The 23,282-nt window shown below is 42.7% G+C and overlaps 1 protein-coding gene across 2 annotated transcripts in view; it reads left to right on the top strand.

Moving 5' to 3' along the window:
- Positions 1-19,280, top strand: part of ATF7IP2 (activating transcription factor 7 interacting protein 2) — a 40,714-nt gene extending 21,434 nt beyond the window's left edge. Inside the window, exons 2-12 of one of the 2 annotated variants that reach the window (XM_077275207.1) lie at positions 1,346-2,150; positions 4,638-4,726; positions 5,974-6,108; positions 8,290-8,397; positions 9,232-9,383; positions 11,126-11,187; positions 12,165-12,226; positions 12,386-12,446; positions 13,190-13,395; positions 14,016-14,186; positions 18,603-19,280. In XM_077275207.1, coding sequence (XP_077131322.1) covers positions 1,346-2,150; positions 4,638-4,726; positions 5,974-6,108; positions 8,290-8,397; positions 9,232-9,383; positions 11,126-11,187; positions 12,165-12,226; positions 12,386-12,446; positions 13,190-13,395; positions 14,016-14,186; positions 18,603-19,004 — 2,253 coding nt within the window. In that variant the 3' untranslated portion in view covers positions 19,005-19,280. Of the gene's footprint in view, positions 1-1,345; positions 2,151-4,637; positions 4,727-5,973; positions 6,109-8,289; positions 8,398-9,219; positions 9,384-11,125; positions 11,188-12,164; positions 12,227-12,385; positions 12,447-13,189; positions 13,396-14,015; positions 14,187-18,602 lie in introns of both variants that reach the window. The other variant, XM_077275206.1, reaches the window with a different exon arrangement.
- The last annotated feature ends 4,002 nt before the right edge of the window (positions 19,281-23,282 follow it).

Below are 23,282 nucleotides of genomic sequence, written 5' to 3'. Positions count from 1 at the left end.
TACACCGGCCGGCCTGGTGTAACATCATCGTTGTGGCGTGATGTACATTTGAAGTCATGCCAAGCCGGTTAATCAAAAGAGCCATGGGCACCGTCAGGTAACAGTACACCTGGTCCTGTCCAGCGACCACAGACCATTTTCATGGCAGATTGATTGGGACGTGTTTATCGATTTGACCCAACGCTAGTCTTCAGCATAACTTGTTGTCATCATCAGAATTAGACTTGATGCAAATTTATTCTCGTATCCCATTCCTTCCCATTCATTGGTCTATGGCTGCTGGAATGGGAGAGGGTCTACTGTCTCTTAACTGACGGCGTCCGCGGCTTCTTATGATTAACTAGCCTAAAGTTCTGCCAGGTCAGCTAATCAACGTATGAACCACAGATGACCATTCCAGTGGCCACAGACCATTGTCATGGCAAATGGAATGAGACTTGTGAACTGATTTGCGCCAACTATTTAGTTCGAGCTTCAGCGGTTTAGTGGCCATTACTTTGCTGGGGTCCTCGGTTCTAATTCGTCCATGGATAACACCGGCATAATCTTTGCACATTCTCCCTACAGGGACCGATGGGAATGATAACAGTCTGTACGACACTGCGGAGTATGTCAGCCCTACGTGATTGAATAATATAAACCTTGCTGGTCCTGGGTAGCCTTTCTTCTCGGGCATGTTGCAGTTTGCTGACCATTCCCATATGTGTTGTCGTATATCAATTGCTCGTGATGCTATATGGCCTGTTTTGCAGTCTGTGAAATCTAATTATTGATCTCATGGCACCTGTCATCTTCCGTAGTAAGATATAAGTATGTATAGATCTGGATGGTCATTGCTGGCGCTGTACACACACTGGGTGCATTGGACCAGAGCAGAGAACCTTCTGAAGTGTAAGACCCCCACAGGTCATGACGTATGGCCTATTGTAGTTTCTGAATACCCTTTAAGTTTTAACCATTATTTTTTATTATATTTTTCAGACAGCAGCCAGTTGTCTAAAATAATAAAATTAGCAAAATTAACCTGAGCCATCCTCTTCCAATCTTGTGCCAATGGTTCCCCTTTCCCCATCCAGTCTATGGCTAAAGCCGCGATGTGGTGACATGAAATGTGTGGGGATGACTCGCCACTTCATCCTTGAGACCATGGCAAAGCATCGGGAGAAGGAGATGACGTAGGGTGACTATTACTCCTTTTGTTATTTTAACCCATTGGCTGCAATTTTTAAAAATGTTAAGGGTTGGTCAGTCCCTTTAAATTGTGCTCTGACGTTATGAAACTGAGCTCTAAATATGTTGATTTTGACTCTGAAACCTATTCAGATATTTCTTTTCTTTCTACTAGGCTTTCCTGGTTTCACCTTCAAATGGGCCAGCACGAAAAAAATTCCGAGCCAGAAAAACTATGACGGCGAGCTGTCGGCAGCAACTGGCCACACTCAAACTGAAAAACTCTTCCAACAGTGAGACCACCAATAAAAGTGAGAGCACCCTTACAGAAGAAACCCCTGTAAAAACAGTGCAGCAGCCAGAAATAATCTGTGAGACGAACTTTACTGCACAGGATAACCCTGCACCAGGAATCAATAAAAGCCAGGGAGTCTTCCATAACGGACTGAAGGTTTCTATAGAGGTGTCGCAAGTGGACTCTGGGATTAACATCGGGTGTTCTTATAATGAAACCTGGGAAGGGGTCTCCAAAGAATCTGAAGATGTCCCTTTTTCTCACACAGCGCATTTCCTAGTTCATGATTTCAATACCGATGCCCCTGAAAATCATATTACTGCCATACAGCAAGTCACTGCCTCCACAAACACCGAAACTCAGGGGTTCGATGAGGATGTGAAGACCGAGGGTGAACAGACAAACTCTACATGCAGCGCCATTTCTGAGAATCTGAATGCATCCATAACGGTACAAATAATTGATGAAGACAAGAGCCTTAAGACGACATCGTCCATTGATGTGACACCAGCAGAACCCCCAGATCCAGACAGTTCTTCAGTTCCCGAAAAGGAGCTTGATCCCTCTAATTCCACTGCTGGTGGTTCTAGAGCATTGACTCCTCCATCGACCTTCGATGCAGTTTCTGATTCTGACCAGCCCATGCCCGGATCTGATGTCGCTGCCGATGACTCTGGGTTGGAGGGTATGTACACACAAAATTATTTTCTTCCCCAGATCATCTGTCAGGGCAGGGGGGCTCCCTCCAAAACTGATGGCTTCGAACAACTTTCTTTTAATGTGTATGGAGGGGAAGTGGGAATTTTCCAACCAGATTTTTGATACAAATATTATCTATTTTTGTCATTATTGTTATCTGTTTTTGTTGCAAATTTGTCTTGAAGTTATCCCTGGGCTAGTTTTGCAACGTTTCACCAGAAATCTGCAAAAATATAGGGCGACTTGCAGATTTGCAAATCTGTACGATCTCCTTTTTTTCTGTATACTTTTATTTTTCTTTTTTTATCTTGGTGTATTTGTTTCCGTGTTATTTATTTATTTATTTTTTAATTAAATTCTTAAAAATGGCACACGGGATTTGTTTGTTTTTTGCAGAGTCAAAAATCATCTTTCTTTTTTTTTTCCTTTTTAAGCTCAAAACAAAATTTCACAATTATTTCAGGCATACATAAAATCATTCTGAGGATATGTGCACACAATGCAGATTTAGTGCAGAATTGGTGCAGAACTGCAGCAGATTTACAGTACAATGTAAATCTATGTGAAAAAAAAAAATAAGCTGTGCACATGGTGCAGAAAAATCTGCGCAGAAACGCTGCAGATTTCAAAGAAGTGCATGTCACTACTTTTGTGCAGTTCTGCAGCGTTTCTGCACCCCTCTGTTATAGAAATAAAATCTGCACTAAAAACGCATAAAAAACGCAGCTGCGGATTCTGCCAGCAGATGCAGATTTTGTGCAGAAAATTCTGCACCTCTTTTCTTACGTGTGCACATAGCCTAAGGAGATTTAATTACACAAACATTTAGTAACTTTTGACAAAGTTGCATTTGATGAATCAGTCTAATCTGGACAACTACGTTGTTGTAAAAATCCAGAAAATTAACTAAACCACAAAAGACAAGTTTAAGAAAGGGAGCAAATCGTTTGATGAATTTATCGCAAATCAAAAAGTCACCTATTGAGAGTTGTTCATGCAGAAATCTGGAAAAAATTCAGTAATGAATCTGGACCATAATGTTGACTATCGGCCATCTAATTTGTATGGCGGCTTCCCAACTCCGCATCATTTATGGAGACTTACTGGTTATGTCTTTGTCCCATATTATAGCACCTACACCATATGGACATCTTTTATTCATTTTTTCACCACACTGAGTTATTGACCTCATCATCTGTGATTGTACTGGTATTGCACCCATATATACCGTATTTTTCGGACTATAAGACGCACCGGACCATAAGACGCAACCCAAGTTTGGGGTGAAAATTGCAGAAAAAAAGATTTTTTATAAGATGGGGGTCTGTCTTATTGTCCGAATTTACAGTATCTTACCTGAGGACTGGCGGTGGCAGAGCAGGGTCACAGGAGGCATGGTGTCAGCAGAGGTGGGGTGATGCGGTACGGCGTGCACCTGAGCAGGGTCCCTTCCCTTACCGGCAGTGGTGTGGCGGCGGCAGAGGTGCGGGGATGAGGAGGCGCAGTGAGCGGTATGGCGTGAGCGGGGTCCTTTTCACAGGTGAGGTGATGCAGCAGCCCGGTAAGCAGCAGAGCCGGGTGAATCATGTTGTTATCGGTGGTGGCGGCCATCTTCCTGAGGCCACGTGTGCGCAGATGGAGTGCTCTGCTTCCCGGGGCTTCAGGAAAATGGCCGCGGGAGGCTGCGCGTGCACAGATGGAGATCGCGGCGGCCATTTTCCTGAAGCCGAGATCTAAATCTGTGAACTCGGCTTCAGGAAAATGGCCAACGCGATCTCCATCTGCGCACGCGCGGCCTCCCGTGGCCATTAAACTGAAGCCCCGGGAAGCAGAGCACTCCATCTGCGCACACGCGGCCTCAGGAAGATGGCCACCACCACCGATAACAACATGATTCACCTGGTTCTGCTGCTTACCAGGCTGCTGCATCACCTCACCTGTGAAAAGGACCCCGCTCACGCCATACCGCTCACTGCGCCGCCTCCATCCCCGCACCTCTGCTGCCGCCACACCACTGCCGGTAAGCCTGTATTCCAACTATAAGACGCACCCCCCATTTTCCCCCCTTTTGGGGGGGGGGGGGGGGAAAGAGTGCGTCTTATAGTCGGAAAAATACGGTACATATTGCTTATTTGCTGCCTATATAGTTGCTGAAAGTTCTGTCCCATTCATCAGAAACCACCCTATTCGGATACATTTCTGCAGTATTGGAAATCGCCCATAGAGAGCACTGATACGTCCATGCAAATCGTGGAGATTGGACCGCAATGTACGGACTGGCCGCTGGTCTCGTGATCCGAGCGGGACAGCTTCTTATACTTCTAGACCCGCTGCCAGTCCATGCATTGCAGTCCGATCTCGGACCGATTTGCACGGAAATGTGAATGCTTCCTTAGACTTCTGGAAGGAATTGTTGAGGATCTCATCATTGGGTGTCTATTATAATGTCAATTCCCTTTTCTTCTTTATTAAGGTGGCTGTCAAAAGAAACGGACTTGTTCAGAAAGCAGTCACGTTCCTGACTCAAAGCGAGCGAAAACGTCTGCTAATACTTTAGATGAGGTACGCAAGTATGTGATACCGAAATTTTTTGAGACCCGTTTTCATGATCTGGGGCTGGGTGAGGGCTTATCTTCTGTGTGCTGAATTGATGCTTTAATTTTCATTTTGGTGTAGATACGATATAGTTATTGCATTTAATTGCAATGTTGCGGCAATAAAAAAATGTAATTCTGGGATTTTGATTTTTTTTTTTTTTTTTATTACCGATTGGATTAATTCTTTTCATATTTTTTGATCAGGCGTTTCTGAACGTGGAGATACCAAATATGCTGGCTTTTTTTTTTTCATGTGGCAAATGGGGGGTGATTGAACGTTTACATTCTAATTTTTTAAATATTTTTTTAAATATTTTCAAACTTTTTTTTTTTTTTTTTTACTTTTCACTTTCTTCAATAGTCTTCATGGCAGACTAGAAGCTGCGATCATCCAATTACCTGTACTACACATGGCAGGGCTGCAGCCCTGCTATGTGTAGCTAAAATGGCTAATCTGCTATAAGCGCCGGCCACTGGGTGGCGCTCATTGCAATCTGGCAATGACAACCACAGGAGTCTCCTGCAGACCCCGGGTTGTCATGCCAACTCATCGTCGCCCCACTGTCATGTGACACGGGTGCCGATAAGCAGGGTTTGTGACACGCTTCCAGCGCGGCCATGTTAAATGCCGCTGTTTGAGATTGACTGTGGCATTTAACAAGTTAACAGCCCTGTGTGGATCGCGACTCCACCTTCGACTGTTGGCGGCACATGTCAGCTGATTAAAATCAGCTGACACGTGCTGGAAAACATGCAGGCTCAGCAGCGGAGGCTGCATGGAGTGCAGGGACTTAAGTAATACAGCAAAAAAAAAGTCCTCAGAAGTGGACCTTTACTGGGAGGGATGGAGTTTGATCTTGTCATGGATACCTTCCTCCATCGTGCTTTCAGAACATTTTCAAAGTACCTGGATATCACATATATGGAGTAAGCAACCCCTGTTCGTAGACAGTCAACCTTCTGACATGACCTGTAGGATTGACGGTCCTGCACCAGACATCGACAGGTTACTGAATGAGAGAGGGAACCGAACCGTCATCAAACCAAGATGCAAAAACTCCCCCTCTGAATCCTGTCTTTACTGCAGTCAGCGCTGTCCTTGCTGTCATCTCATGGAGCAGACGATGGCTGTTATTTTTTTCATTGTTTTGCTTATTCTAGTGAAATAGAAAGGCTCTTCTTGTAACAATACATTGGTTTTTTTTTCAACAGATTCAGTGTCTAATTGACAGCCGGGTAAATAAAATATTTGAGGATGCTTTTGACCAACGAATGCAAGCTTTAACGCGTCAAGCCGATCTGATCCGAAGAAATATGAATCACACTGATGATATAACTAGGCATCTGGTAGGTTTTCAGCTTCAGATTTTCCTTTGTAGTTTACTACTAGTGCTACACTTTTTGATATTTGATAAAGTAATTAAAGCACATTTTTCATCTGTGTGACAAAATTACAGACCAGAAACACTGTGCTGAAGTTTGCAGGACATGCCTAAAAAGCAAAAAAAAAATAAAAAAAATATATATATATAATGTGGCCAAAAACCATTTACTTAAAGGGGCTGTGTCTTATGGTACAAGTCTGTAGTCACACATCCTAGATCATTAAGGGGTTAATTGTTATAAAAAATATAACCCAATCTCTCTCCCCAATTCCCCCTTTCACCAGATAACATTCTAGAACAAACTGTACGTGTTTCAATAATCCACGTATATCCTGAATTGACAGACATTGAAGAGTCGGCCCTGAACTTCATGACCTTCACAATCCCTCTGACGGTTACTCTGGGATACTGTCACCTTCTAACCTGGAATGATTAACGGCCATAACCTTCCATAGCCTATCAATGCACAAGAGGGCAGACCTGGACCTTTCATCCAGGGTCCCCATATATTTCCACATTTCTTTATTGCTTTTCTCTTTCTATATACCCCCAACAACTATGTTATCATTTATTTTATTTATTAATTCATTGATTAATGGAGGCTTAACCTCCAGATATATGGACACACCAACTCCGTTGATGGTTAAAGCTTTGTGATCTCTTGCTTTGTATAGGAGCATGCCTGTTTTGCGAAAATGAAGGAGTTTCATTATAGTAGGGTGAGGTGGTGCTCCAGGTGGGCCTGGTTGTGCAGGGACACTGTGAGCGCTCTCCATGGCAAAGAAGGGGACACCACTCTCTTGCCAAACGTGTCTGCAAGCCAGGATTATAAGGAAATGACTGGGTCTTGGCCCTCTGCCTTTTCAGGCACCCCTTTTTCTCCACTTCCTCCATGCTGTCATTGAATTTATGCATGTCCTATCTGAAATGATTGATGTCCTCTATATTTTCACCAACTTGTATTCTGAGACCATCTATAGTGGAGCTGCAGCCGCCAATAGGAGTGTAATTTCTCTGAGAGGGAGTGTCAAACCCATGTCTGCAAACATGGGCCCCCTCTCTTGGGATCGGTCTCTCCCTCAACTGCCGCTTAGGAAGTGGTGCTGTTACCTCCTGCTGTAACTCCATAATGCCCTCCTCACCGTCCAAGACCTCCGGTTCCTGAGCTGCTGTGTAAGGTGAGCCGGGGAGACGTCCACCAGCTTGGCGATTCTATTCAGTTCTTTGCCATCCTGACAATGTCAGGGCTGTTGTGAGTAGGTGCCAACTTGGATGCCGCGCTGTCGTGATCCTTCACCTTCTGAGGCTTATTGAGCATCATCCCTACCGCCAAACGCCACCGGACTCTGCTCCTTCTGCACCGGACACCTTCCCACTGCTCTGGGGTCTTCTATGCACGCTGTGCTCTGGGCCAATGGTGGTGTATTACCAGGATGATGTCAGCTCTACATGTCCGTCTTACATGGCCGCCAGGACACGACCTTGCCAGATTCTCTTTTAAAGGATTATTCCAAACAAATAAGTAATGGCTAGATGATGACTTTCTGATCACTGTGGGTCCGAGCACTGCACTCAGCAGTCCCAGAGACAATAAATGGAGCAGAGGCCTTGCATGCGCACCTCTTCTCCATTCAGCTCAGGCTATAGAGCCCCATTCTCAGGGTTCTGAAGTCCAATCTTGGGATTGCTTGGGGTCCTAACGGTCAGACTCTAGCGGATATCAAAATATGAAGGGTTAAACCGCACCCCGAAATAATTTCCAAGTCTATTAAGACAAAGAGGCGCACGTCATAACCAGGGAGTCCATCCCAGAGTATATTTCATCATCATAAGTCAAATGACAGCTCCTCAAACAATGGTGAAAAGCAAGTCTTACGTTTTATTCTGCCTCCTGTGACGACGTTTTGGTGTGAAGACCTTTTTCAAGTGGTCATCAAATGATCCTTTATCCTATGTATAAGGAATATTTTGGGGTTCATTTGGAAATAACCCTTTTAAGTGATTGTGCAGGGAAATATTGGAAAGTCTGCAGTGGCCTAGGGCAGCACGATATGTTAGATAAGCGAAAAATGTTTAGAGGTCTATTGGAAATAAAAACTAATTGTTGTGTTTTGTTTTTTGTTTTTTTAATTGTGTGCGATAGAGAAGCATTAGAAGACTGGAAAGACACCTGAAGTATGCCGTAAACTTTCAGAAACAAATAAGCAGCGGCTCAACTAAAGTGACTCCCATCAGCTCTTCATCTGAGGAGGTAATACATAGATAGCATTCATCATCTGTGTACCTGGCAGAATGCTACCAGACCAACTAGGGTTGTGTAGTTCAGAATTTAAGAAGAAGTGTATTAAAGGTGAGGATTATGGGTAAATTGGGGGAAAAACACTTTTCAACTGGAATACCCCTTTATCAACTATCTAAAGTATATAGCTTCTAGATAGGTGGGGTCCAACTATTGGCCAGAGTGGGGCACTTTTATCCCTGTTAGTATGGAGCAGTCAGGTGCATGTGCATGGTTCACTTCCTATGGGGCTTCCGAAGAAAGAGCCATAGAGAATAACAGATAAAAGTGCACTTTTTCGGCAATCTGTGGGGGTCACAAAAGGAGGAACCCCACCGATGTAGCAGTTGTCACCTATCCTGTGAACAACAGCATTTAAGGGTTCATTCAGACCAAACATATTTTTAGTCCATATACTGGCCATGCGCCAAGCAGACTTCATGCACATAGGCCAATGCAAGTAAATGGGCTTGTTCACGTGACTGTGTTACTACTTGGATCATGCATTTACCAGCTCAGGTACCCACAGCGGTATGAAGATTGGGCTTTCCCGGTGGGAGGCGTTCACCATGCCCTTACTGTACAAGCTATTGACATTCCCATCTATGCCCAGCAGGCCGGACTCTGTAGTCGTCTGTCGTATGCCCAGCCTGTTGCAGTGGGATTTGGGTTATAGCTGCAGTGAGCGATGGACGTGGATTTATATGGCAGTGATTGGGGGCAAAATTAATTTTTACATTTATTTTTTAAAATCTAATGTTGGAGACACACTGTGGGCAGGTAAATTTGCAGCAGTTCTCTTTCCAGCTTTGCAGCACAGTTGAGGCACCCAGTGCTTCTACAGTTCTTCCACCGCCAGAAGTTGCAGAGTCCCTTCCGAGAACATCGCCTGCGCAAGATCCAACCGCAAGCAGCGCCGAACTTGTTGTACTTAGTGATAATGAGTCGGAGGAGCCGAGGTGAGACTCTACTGCAATGCCAGCACAACTCTTGAAATAGTAATACACTTATTCCTACAGAATTAAAGGGGTTGTCTCCTTCCCTTTTATGGACAGTATGTTGTACTTACCCTCCCTTGGTCCTGCTCAGTGACTCTGCCGCTTCACCCGGTGTCCATTGCTTGACCACAGTGATGACTTAACATCGACGGTGCTGCAGCTAATCACTGAGCCCAGCTGTTCTGCCAATGTGGACAGGACGAGCCGCTGAGCTTGGTGGTTGAATCCAGCGTTGTCGGTGTGACCTCGCCACTGCAGCCAAACGACGGAGACAGGGGACAATGGAAAAGACACCACAGGACCCAGGGAGGGTAAGTAGAGATCAGTTTGTTTTTAAACAACAAACTATGGATATAGAGAAAACTTTTCTGAAATGAGACAAAGGACAACAGCCTTTAGTTTATTCTTCCCTTCTACTGGATAATAGTCATATGCACAACATTTGGCACCTTTTGTTAACTTGCATGATTTTCTAAGTGAAAACCATAACAGTGGTTTCCTACAATTAGTAGCATACTGATTGATGGGCATCAGAAAACAGGGCCCCTGGTAATTCTGCAGAGCCTTGTCTGAATGGAGTAAGGGTCGAGCATGCCCAACAACGGTCTGCTCATTGTCTATGGGAGTGATCCAAGTATCCGGGAGCAGGACTCTACTGTTTTCACTGATCTCCTGGACAATGAATACACTGGAGGTTGGCATGCTCAGTCCTGCGCCATTCGTACAGAATCCCCACTGTCAGGATTGTTGAGGATCTCAGTGATCAGTAAGTTTATTTATTTAATCTTGAGGAAAACTCCTGCAATGAATAAAATAAACAAATGTGAATATATTGTAACTTTTTTTTCCTAAATGTATCTTGGAAGGAATGAACGGTGGCATGGACATATGTATTCGTTTGGGCACCATTTTAGATTGTCCCAATGCCTATAGTGACAGTTTTAAAACTGAGTAAAACATGTTTGACAGTCGGATTTTCCATTAGACCTAAAAACCACACACAGCTTTGGACATATAACCTGCGTGTAATATTTAGGTGTGTTTCCTCCAGTCTGCCGTACATTTCCATGCCTTGGCCACTGACTCGCGTAGTAAGTGTGGTAGACATGCTTCTTGCAGGATACTCTGATAATGAAAAGTGTGTTCAGGACCAGAAATGTATATTGCAGAATAGAAGCTACAAGGTTTCTTCTTTGCTAAAAGCAAGGCCATTATATTTCATGGACCTTTTGTGTTGAGCACTTCGGTAGAATTTCCTGACATACCTATGTATGTTAGGGGCATTCAATCTTTTGTTTAATAGGGTTGGCCAGGCTTGGGATGGATCCTGACAGTGTGCGCACTGTCAGGATTCTCTGATATTGTCTGTGAGGCAATTTGGGCAACGTGACCGCCAGGATGCGGTTTGCACACTTCTTGCCGCATTCCAACTAGACTTGTTTGGTCTCTCACAATGCACTTCTGTGGACAGAGGATGAGCACGTCTAGTGGACACTTGACTGCAAGTATGTAAATCTCATACATGCGGCCCAGTTCACCAGCAACAGCGGAGAATTCTCACATTGTGACTAACTAGCACACGCAGTCAGGATTCAGAAGTGTACCGACTTTAATCCCAAGCCTGGACAACCCCTTTTAAAACAGAATGGTGACACCTGGATATTAGGAGCATTGTCTTTTCTAGCAAGTGTTTTCTTTTTCAGCAATCCAAAGCAATCACAAAAAGAACAACGAAAAAGCTCTTCAAAAAAAGTGGACCCCGCAGGTATGAAGCCCCTCAACATAAGTGTTCACTGGTCTCTATGTGTTTTCTAGGGACATGATAGAGGTCCAGCTAACGTCTGTGCTGTCAGATGACATTGTGTAGTACAATGATGGTGAATAAATAGCCTCTTTTGTTGTAGTATAAAACTAATGCAGCCTTACCAAGCAATACCAGATTCACTTTGCTATTTCTGAGGCTTTTTAACGTATTTGGTTGAAAAGGATGCTGCCCGTGGTTTCAAAGTTCCCTATAAAAGCTCAGGACTTATTTGTGTTTATTACTGGCAGCCCTCATCCGTAGGGTCCTGTTAAAAAATAAAAAATAAAGTATACTGCTCAATATGTTTGTCGTAATTTTAAAATTTTAAAGGCCTCCTACAGTGTCCTTATTGCTTTATTGGGTATAGTAATGGTTAATATCTGTGTATGCTGATTACCAGGTTGCCATGGCAGCCTGAGTCACCACAGCTCTGTACGCCATGTAGTGGCCATTCTCAGGTAGTGCAGCTCAGATAATGAGGACGGCCGCCGCAGTGTACAGAGCTGCCTTTATAAACCATTTAGCTCAAGACTCTGATTGTGGCCGTGTCGGGTGTCTGACTCCCACCTATATGATATTGATATAGGCCAGCCTTATCAAAATTCAGGATAACGCATGTGATTATTTAAAGGGGCTGGTCACATTGCTTTCACTTTTCTAAAATTGCCTGTGTTACGGCTGTGGTTACATTATTTACCCCGGCTGCATACCCTTCTTCAGTTATCACTTTTAGCCATTGTCTGCATGCAGCCGAGGAGGTGGTCACACAGGTAAATCACACCATCACCGCCATATTGGGTGCTATGAATGGGGTGCATTTACCTCTATGTACATTGATCTAGGGGCAGAATAAGCCAAGGTTTGGGACACTGCTATAGATTATGTAGCTTCTTCGTTTATATTTCTAAGGTATATTTGTATATATTTTTTTTTATTAGCTATGCAAAAAATTATGGAATCCATCAAGGAGCATAGAAAGAAGGCGCATTCTTCACGAGCAGTAAGGATCCTTTTACTGTTTGTCTTTATTAGAAGTTAATGTTGAAGTTACCAGTTTGTGCTCTACACAGTCTGTGTATCTGCTTTCATTGTGCTGTATGATAGCCATCATTAATTACTACTAGAACAATCCTAATAATATGCTTTCCTGTATCAACAGAATAAACCGGTCAAAGCAGTAATTGATCTGACGGACGACGAGGGGCAAAAAAGTGATAAAGGTACCATCAACTGATGATAGATTGTTTCAGTTCCTCACAACTGTGAGCCTCCGATAGCATCCAAAATCCACGTGTAATAATTGGGTTGTCTAGTGAACAAAACCTTCCGTGCGGGGTCCTTCCGTGCGGGGTCCTCTGTTCAGGAGACTCATTTCTTGACTAGTGTGCAGAGTGATTACAGAGAGCGTCTCTTAAAGTCCCATGCACATTAAATTTGTTTCAACCCCCACGATAGACGAATGTCAGCCAAACTTGTTTTGGTGGGATTGAAGCGCCGTCTCTTGTGTATAGTGCCTGGACTCTTCCCGATAGCACATGTTGAAATACGACAGGCCCGATCCTTCATCCTCTCAGGACAGATGTCATCACTTATTCTGCTTTTTTTATAGAGAATAAATACCGAGCTGTTGGCTAACATTCCCAGACCCTGATCCCCTTTGATCATATTAATTCTAGTGATATTCGTTTGGCTGTTACCAAAATCTTGACGTAAACGGCTAATATAAAGTGATGCTGGGACCTGAGTTCTATGAACCCCACCACTCCTGGGAAGAACTGTTTTATTACATTTTTTTTTTTTTTTTTTTTTATAGAATTACCTGACTGCTGAGAACTACTAATTTTACATGACGTCTGATATAAAAAAAAAATAGAACGTTTTCTAGATTTCAGTTAAATATCCAAAGGTGTCCTTGAAATATTTGCCCAAAATTTTTAGAAATATAAACACTTTTTTTCCCCAGACTCCACATTGGTTAGCGAACCTTGTATCCCAAATGGTGATCTGGCTGCGTCGGCGACATCGTCTAAGGAGAGTAGTGTTGAGAACGTTTTTAATAAATATTCTGTCGACAAAGGCCCTCCATCGAGTAATCGTAATGAAGCATCAGGTTCTGATGTGACTGAAGACAGACAGTCTGCCACCATCCCCGACTCTTCTAAGTCAAAGGTAAGAGACCAGCTAGTTATTAAGGTTACTTTTTTTTATTAATGACCTGCAACTTCTAGAAGCACATGTACAAGTGACCTGCAAATCTGCAGATTAAACTTCTGCCGTAAGTGGGCAGAGCTGCGCATCTCCATGGTAATGCATTTAAAATACACCCCTTATATAATCTGATTCTGCAATGAAACTTTATCCCATCTTCTCCCCAATTCATTATTATTTGCCACATATAAGTTAGCAAAAAGTATGAGAGAAAATGGGTAAACGTACGACTGCCGGATCAGACTACGAAGGATTTGTTTGTAGTCTGTTTCCATGGAAACAACAAACTTCATAAGAGCTGTAGACACAAAAAAGTAATCTGTTTTTTTATGGAGGCTATTTAAAAAGTTTTATTTTAGATGCATTGGAAAAGTAAAATATAATGGCTAAGGTGCATGTAAAAACCCCCAAAATTGAGCTTGGTTTGAGTTGGTATACATGCAACACATAAACGCATGTAACATACATAACCTACAAGAAACAAAATGAGCAAAAACCCTGCTGTAACTAAATAAGTAAAAAGCAAAAGTGCATTTAAATAACACAGGGTTCTTAGTAATACTGTTTTTGATCAAAAATAGCATAAAAGCCATCCCTCCGCGACATCGTCTAAGGAGAGTAGTGTTGAGAACATTTTTGATAAATATTCTGTCGAGAAAGGCCCTCCATCGAGTAATCGTAATGAAGCGTCAAGTTCTGATGTGACTGAAGACAGACAGTCTGCCACCATCCCCGACTCTTCTAAGTCAAAGGTAGGAGACCAGCTAGTTATTAGGACTAGTTTATTTTAATGACCTGCAACTTCTAGAAGCACATGTACAAGTGACCAGCAAATCCGCAGATTAAACTTCTGCTGTAAGTGGGCAGAGCTACACATCTCCATGGTAATGCATTTTAATTATACCCCTTGTATAATCTGATTTTGCAGTCATACTTTATCCCATCTTCTCTCCAATTTATTATTATTTACCACATATAAGTTAGCAAAAAGTAGGAGAGAAAATGGGTAAATGTACGACTGCCGGGTCAGACTACGAAGGATTTGTTTGTAGTCTGTTTCCATGGAGACAACAAACTTCATAAGAGCTGTAGACACAGAAAAGTAACCTGTTTTTTTAATGGAGGCTATTTAAAAAGTTTCATTTTAGATGCATTGGAAAAGTAAAATATAATGGTTAAGGTGTATGTAGTATTAAATTAGTGGAGAGTCCAGCTCCCATCACCCGAATGATCAGATGTGTGTGGTGCCATAGTTCTTGTGTGACATTTACATTGTCTTGTTTACCTCCTTGCAGTCTATTTGGTGGTGGATGGGAGCTGATCATCAGAGCCTCCACAGATCTGATAATGATGACTTATCCTGAGAGTAGAATAGTCATATTCTAACCCCGGAAAGCCCTTTTAAAGAGAACCTTACATCAGCAGATTGCATATTAAATAGACCCCATGCTCCTGTAGGCGATTGAGCGCATTCTCTTAGGGCCCCTTCACACTGGTCGATTCTGCTACGATTACGACGCATTTGCGTCATATTCGACATCGCAGTACGAGCTCGTAGCCAGCGGTCACACTCTACGATGTTAACGCTTTTTCTGACGTAGTTGCGATGTGAACGTCACGCGTCGCAATCGTACGCTACCCTTCACACCGCCATAGTCCTACGACTCCGAGCGTGACGTATTACCAGCATGGGCGTGCTAAAACGTCACGCCCAATCAGGAGACAGGTATGCGGAAGCCCAACCCACGTAGTCGCATTACGAGCTCGTATGACCGCCGTCACATACTACGATTTCGACCGCCACAGCGAGACATTTACGACGAAAGAAAGTTCTGCTCTTTCTTTCACATCGTACGATGCTGGGCTGCGTCGCAAATCGTAACGCCATGTCACACTTTGCAACCTCGGAACGAGGACGGATAAACGTCACAAATCGAACGCTCGTTCAGACTTTGATTGCACAGTGTGAAGGGGCCCTTAGTCTGGGCTCGGAACACCTCTGCTAATGCAGTGATTCATGGTGTACACAGCTCCGCCTCACTAAACTTACTGTGCCTGAGCACGCTGCTCCTGATCTTTAACCTTGGTGAGACTACGCTATAATACCTGGGCTCACTGTGCATGACAAGAAGCCTTCAGGGCCTGGATCCTAAAAGGGCATGCGTGGGATTTCAGAAACTTCTGCTCTAACACCGCCAAATTGGAGAGTAGTCACTCAAAATTGAATGGACATGTTTAAAAGGATAAATCTGCATGCTGAACACCCTGATGCCTTGGAATAACATTATTTTACACAAGTAGGCACGATTTTGTCATATAGCTGTTCCACAACAACCAGTCAAACAGCTTAGCTAGATACAATAACGGTGGTCAGATCAGCTCACCATATCTGGTAACGGAATTACTCTTGTAGGATGCGGTAAACAGAAAAGAACGTGGGCCGCTTCCCATTCAGGAACAATTGTGCAGAGCAACATTTCCCAAACTCCAGCCCTCACAGTCCCCAACAGGTCATGTTTTCAGGATTTCCATAATATTGCATCGGGGAGAGAATTCTTGGTGGCTTGATGATACTTCGATCACCTGTGCAATAGTAAGGAAATCCTGAAAACCTGACCTGTTGGGGGCTGTGAGACCCTGGAGTTTGGGAAACACTTCTGTAGAGGAATAGATTTCCATCAACCACCAGGAAATATTTATATAGATACTTACCTGCGCGTCTCGAGCTCTAAAGCGCTTAATCATAGTTATGAAAACATAGCTATGATTAAGACCTTTAGTTGTCAAAACGCATATGAAAAGTGTATTTATTTTTTTTATTATCATTTATATATTTTTTTTGTAATTCTTTATTTAATTTTAACATCCACAAGAGAAAAGACTTACATCTGCAAATCTCAAAATAAAGACTGAAGAAGAACATATTATAGAGCTCCATTAACAAAAGATGTTACCATACGAAAAAATAACTGCAGGAACTACTGTTGAGAAAAATGCAGAATATATGCCAGACAAGTTAACAATAACAATATTCAGGTACAGACAAAAGAAACACTGTAAGCCCAGCACCGTAGATCCGTACAGGATCAACTGGTCGCATTAGGTGATGGACAGTAGGACTATTAAAATAGAGCAATATTTCTTGGGGTGTTAAATCTCGCTTAACTAGGTGTAAACGGCGAAGATAGTTTATATTTTGAGATATTTGGACACTGACAGAAAATATGAGCTCGGAAACCCAGAGTTTGAGCACCTCCAACAGAGAGGTGGAGCAATCGTTCCGGGGTTCTATACCATCGTTAGAGAATTTTAAATGCATTAACTTTTATATTTTTAAGAGCAAGTTAATAAATTCCAAATTTAAAAATATTTCTTTGCAGTTGCTGGAAATCGATTCCTCTTGGCTAGATACGAGATTATTATAAATGTTCAGTTGCCTGAAGGAGTACGATGCCAGAGTAATATGCAGTTTGCTGATGTCCTTTTTGAGAGTGCAGAATGTGACAAGTGTAGTAGATATTTGTCAATTTTAAGAAGCCCTCCCGCTACTCAGCACATGACTTGGGGGTTGCGCCTGCAAGGGTTAATGTATCTCCTCTCTCTCAGTACATCATTCAGCCTCTGTCCTATACTGCAATGGGAGCATAAATCACACCCCGACACAGACCATGCAGCCCGCTCACATACACTGCCACCACTCACCAAACACACGGGCGATGAGTCCCGGAAATATTACTACTACTGTCTGCCAATCGCCAAGATCACACACCCTAAGGCTATGGATTCTGTTAGAGCATACAAGGTACAAACTTATTAAAGTTTTAAGCTTTAATAGAAAAGGGACAGTGCTTACAATAAAAGGATATAAAAAGAATATGGAAATAAAAAGTGACATGCAAATATGCAAAACCGCTATAAAAATAAAAGGGAGAAAACGTTCAGAAATATCTAAACTTTGCAGTCCGGCATTCTGCTCCCTGAGGGGGGATGAGTATGAAATGGATCACATCAGCTTGGCTGCCCCTCAATCTGTGAACAGGTTTCAAATTGTAAAGGCCTAATTTATAGAGTTAACCTGGAGGTCAGATTTCTAGACCAGCCTCTCAGGTTAATTTTCTAATCCTTGGTTTGTGACTGGATCCTGGCTATTTTACCAATGAATACATTATTTTTCTGTGAACACTATTTGTGTGACCTTTCTCATAGTAAATAGTGTGGGGCTGCAATTGGCGTCTCTCTTCAAGAGTCAGAAGGTGTGAAATGTTTCCACTAGTGTCTTCTCAGGAAATCCCTGGGTTGACTGGAGACCAGAAGACTGCCTGCTCAGGATAACATAGGTCAAGACCTTTGTGAGAGCTGCAGTCTAAGGACAGATGTTAATTTACTGCTGGTCATACATCCATACATACACATATTTCACTACACCTCCCCTAAAGATTTGTTTTAATAAATGTGTGCGTGTAGAGTGTATTAATATACTCGCCTATATAAACCTAATATATATGCTGCCATGAGAAATGGTGAGTTCTCCTTCAATGGAAGTTTTCAAACTGACATTTGTCTGAGATGGTTCCGTGACTTCTGGATTGAGCAGGGGGTTGGACATGATGACCATGGAGGTCCCTTCCAACTCTATTATTCTAAGCGCCATTCTGCTCCTCTTCTCAGTGATGTTGACTCTCTTCAGACTCTACAGATCACTCTATGAATGATCCATAAGTCTCTTTTACAGTGTAAGTCTTTGGAACCTTGTTCTGATATTCCATAGACTTACATTGCAAAAGCCACTTCACGGTTCGCAAAAGCCACTTTCCGGTTCACAGATCACAGCGTGACCAGGAAAGTCTGCAGAGTTGTGATGTGACTGAGAAGAGGAGCAGAACGGCCCTGGATCCCCGGAGATGGCGATGATAGGTGAGTATATTGACATACCGTACACGCCACACTACATAGACATATGCACAGATTTATTTTAAAAAAATCTTCATGGGAGAGCTTCTTTATCAAGACTATGTCCAAAAGATACCAATTGATTTTTATTTTATATTTTTTCTCCTTGCCCACACTATGGCCCTTTTGCACCATTTTTTTTTTGTCTCCATTACATCATTGTTCGTAAGTTTTGTTTGTTTTTTTATCACTGTTTCTCCATTTTTATTTTTCCTCAGAAGCCACCAGAGGCTGTGACCGCACAACAAACCTCATCAACCCCTGAGCCATCCGGTCTAAAGCCGCCACAAAAGCCTCACCTGCGACTTGCTCAAGTCCAAAATCCCAAAGGCATTGCCCTGTCGTGGAATGTCGCCAGTGTTGATCTCAGCTGCGCCCCTGCTAAAGTCTACTGTCTGTACGTGCACCAGGGAGATCCAAACAACCCCAAAAAGCTGTGGAAAAAAATTGGTGAGATCAAGGCCTTACCGTTACCCATGGCTTGTACTCTCACGCAGTTTGTTGACGACACCACGTATTCTTTTGCCATGAGAGCTAAAGATGCCGACGGCCGCTTCGGACCACTGTGCGATATCCAGTCTACTACGCTAAAGCCTGCAAGCTCCTCCAAGAAATCATAGCTCGTCTATTTTACCTCTATTAGCTAAAATACACCTATAGCTTTCACTCATATTGAGTCGTGCAACGTTGTTTTCTTTTATGTTTCTCCCATTTTAAGCCGTTTTTGTTTGTAGTTATTGTTTTCCTGTTGCTTTTGAGCTGTACCTATGAGTTATGCCATCCAGACACAGGGTATTTTTCTTTTGTGTTTTTTTTTCTCTCTCTCTCTGTTTGCATGGTGTGCTTTTATAATAAATTAAAAAATCCACAAATATTATTAAAAGGGATTTAAACCATTGCTGGCCTGTCTTTAGGATCTCAAAGACCGTAACAGGTTATCCATACGTGGTGCTGCGGCTGGAACAGCAAGTCCGCTACGTTCAAGTGAATCAAAACTAGACACGGCTTTTTGTTTTGTTGATCTATACATGCTTACAAGCGATCGGATGATCGCAGCACCAAGTCCCCTAAGGGGACTATTCTGTACAACAGAAAATGTTTTTAAAAATATGAAAAATAAAATACAAAAGTTCAAATCGCCCAACTTTTGCCCCATTAAAAATAAAACAAAAAAAAAGCACTTTATTTGGTATCACAGCATTTGTAAAAGTCCGATCTATCAAAATATAAAATAAAGTAATCCGACCAGTAAAAAATGTAACATAAAAATGCCAGCATTGGGTTTTTGTTTTTTTTTGGATGCTGTAATAATGCAGTAACAGGTGATCAAAACGTTGTATCTAACCCAAAAGGGTGTCAGTAAAACGTCAGATCGGGACCAAAAAAAATAGATCCTCACACAGCCACATATCCCGAAAACAAGCCTCATACGACAATGGGGATGGAAAAATAAAATGGTTGTTATGGCTTTTGGAAGAAGGGGAGGAAAAAAAAACAAACCGCAAAATCGCCTGATCATGAGAGTTAAAATGTGACCGCCGTTTTAATTTTTATTTCATAATTCAATACTACCGATAAAAATATGCAATTTTGTAATAAAAACAAAATCTGCTGCTTTCTCCTCCTGGATTGAACTTTTCATGGGTAAAATCTGTAAGCTGTGACAGATTTAAAGGGGTCTCCAAGTAGGTGTAATAAAACTAGCAAATACCTCCAATTAGAAATAGTATAGTTCTTCTGATTCGCTATGTTAGGTCATTTCCGCAGTATAGGTATTCATGGTTACGACTACTCATATAGTGACAGTTAGTTGTTAGTGGTCGTAACCATGGATAGCCAAGCTACTGCAATGCCCTGTACAAGGGGTAAGCGACATAGCGAATCAGAAGAACTATACTATATTTCTAATTGCAGGTATTTGTTAATATTATTACACCTACTACATATTGGGATAGGAACTTGGAGCTGGGAAAAACCCTATATTTGCTGAGATGGGAGATGGCAATTGGTCCATTTAACATATGGAGGGAGAAAGGACTTGTTGCTGCAAGTTCTCCTGAGACAACAGTTGCCGTTCTCCTGAGACAACAGTTGCAGTTCTCCTGAGACAACAGTTGCAGTTCTCCATAGCATCTTATCAGTAGCATCTGCTTTCTCCTGTCTTAGTAATGGAAAATCTGTATACACTGAAGACAGATTTTACCTGTTCATTGTGAATTTTGAGATCGATCAGTCCTGGTGGAGAAAGAAGCAGATTTCTATAGTAAGATCTATTATCACAATTACTTTTTTTTATATCTATGGATGAAATTCAGCACTAAACAAGGCTCGTGGACGAGAATGGTGTGGGGAAAATAAAGCAGATCCTTTTTTTTTAATCCCAGACAGCCCCTTTAAAACACAGCCCACCTTACTACACCTACTCCATACCTCATTCTTTCCTTATTGCCTTCCTATTGAAAACTTTTGAGCTCAGCATATTTTATAATTGTTTTGGCGTATAATAATTTTCTTGTAAAATGTCACATTTTTGCACTTGACGTGTGCAATGCCGGAGGCTATATTTTACAGGACTTTATGTAGTTATTAAAGGTGGTTATTACCGTTTAGACCTTTTTTTCTATTTCTATGTTCGTTTTCTTTGATGTCGAAAAGGCAGATGCCATTACATCAAGCAAGGATCTTAATAAATTACTGCGTAAAGGGAGGACCTTGCAAAAGTTCAGAGCTGAGGCAATAGCCATGGCTTGGTGATTCATCCATGTGGACATGTGAAGAGGACACTCATGGGTGTGGGGGTTTTTTTCCCCACCTTTTTTTGTATGCAAATTGTATCTTCAGAGAGGAAGACGACTTGAACTTCAGTGTGACCTCAAGAGACAATATTCAGAACACTGCATGGCCTGTAAGTCTCCTTACACGTCAGCTTGGTGTTATCCACAAGGGGAAACGTTACCCCTTTAACGTCACTTTTTTAGCATGGCACATTGGGCTCACGTTTTACAGCAAATTTTGTATGCAGTGGCTGCAGGTTGATCTTAAGTTTGTTTGTTTTTTTATTATTATTACTTTTAAAAGGTAAAAATGACCGTCTGTAACTTCTCAACACGCCGTCTCTGTTGGTATTTCTGGGCTGTCTACACAGATGTGATTTTTTATTTTTTTTTCTTCTTGTAAATATGTGTAATAAAATCGATAGATGGAAAAATAAACGTTAATGGAGCAGAGATTAATTGAAAGGGGTACTATTCATACATCCAAAAGTATTAGGATGGGGTAGCAGCATGACCTCGGTGTGCACCTTGGTCTGTTCTGCTCACATTGTGGCTGCCACTGTTTTCAGACGGGTCCGTTTACTACCAATTCCTGACGGGTCCCAAACACTTGGATTCAACAAGAATAGAGACCCATGCAGACTATGCTAATCTTGGCAAAAAAAACAGACCAAGCAGCCCACCAGACATCAATAAACATTTTTTTACTGAACAGTAACTTGGTGGGAATTATGTATAATAGATGGCGGGTGCATAACTTCACGAAAGCGCAGCATCTTCCAGCATTACTTCTATCTCCCAAGTTCATCTGCCTTCACCAAAACCCAGCACAGTACTACAGCCCAGTAAGTGCGAGTCCTGCCCTCAACTCGCGGTCACACGTCCTTTCTCCCTCCCTAGGGTAACTAGTTTGCTACTATGGCCATTGCTTAGTTTCTCTGCTTGCTGACTCCTTGGGACTACTGCCCGGGGCACTGTCTTCATCTCACGTTTACTGTTCCATCCTGGCCCATTACCTCTCCGAGTTGCAAACTCAGGGCCGTACTGCTAGGTGTCTTGGCCCAGGACCTGTTTCCAGTGCATCCCTGTCTTTCTGGCACTTTTACTCTTCTCTACTCTGGATCCTGCTATTCATTCCCTCTGTCTTCACTCTCGTCAGGGAGACCCACGTCATGTGGCTCTGACGACTAGTTAGACCTTAGTATAAGAAAAATACACGGCACTCTGCGAAAGATGGAAGTAGGTGCTCAAGTAGGGTCTCCAACCCGCGTCAACAAATATGTGGAAAAACTCGGCACTCGATAGTTTCTGAAGAGGGATAAGTCTATTTATTTCACATCCTGACAAACAGATCAATTGCTGAACGTTTTCGGACCTATACGGACCTTCCTCAGAGCAATTTAGTTAATCTGGAGTAATGAAACAATATGTATGGTCTGACTGAATATCCTCGGAGTATGCGCATACTCCCAAGCGACTTAGGACGCCACCAGCGCTGGAGCTTCTCACCGTGCACAGTGAAGGCAGACCGCATCCCAAAGCGGCACCAACACACCCATAGCCAATATTCTCCCTTACCGCATACTTTTGGCGACCGCATAATTCATTAGAAGGATATTCAGTCAGACCATAAATATTGTTTCATTACTCCAGATTAACTAAATTGCTCTGAGGAAGGTCCGTATAGTTAGACCTTAAGGCCCCGTCACACATAGCGAGATCGCTGCTGACTCACAAGTTTTGTGACGCAACAGCGACCTCAGTAGCGATCTCGCTATGTGTGACACGTACCAGCGACCAGGCCCCTGCTGCGAGATCGCTGGTCGTGTCGGAATGGCCTGGACTTTTTTTGGTCGTTGAGGTCCCGCTGACATCGCTGAATCGGTGTGTGTGACACCGATCCAGCGATGTCTTCACTGGTAACCAGGGTAAACATCGGGTTACTAAGCACAGGGCCGCGCTTAGTAACCCGATGTTTACCCTGGTTACCAGCGTAAATGTAAAAAAAAAAAAAAACAGTACATACCATCTGATGTCTGTCAGGTCCCTTGCCGTCTGCTTCCTGCTCTGACAGTGCCGCCGTACAGTGAGAGCAGGTCACAGCAGTGACGTCACCGCTGCGCT

This window comes from Ranitomeya variabilis, chromosome 7, assembly GCF_051348905.1.
Source record: "Ranitomeya variabilis isolate aRanVar5 chromosome 7, aRanVar5.hap1, whole genome shotgun sequence".
In the NCBI taxonomy this organism is placed as follows: Eukaryota; Metazoa; Chordata; class Amphibia; order Anura; family Dendrobatidae; genus Ranitomeya; species Ranitomeya variabilis.
This window is presented reverse-complemented; position numbering and strand designations above follow the sequence as displayed.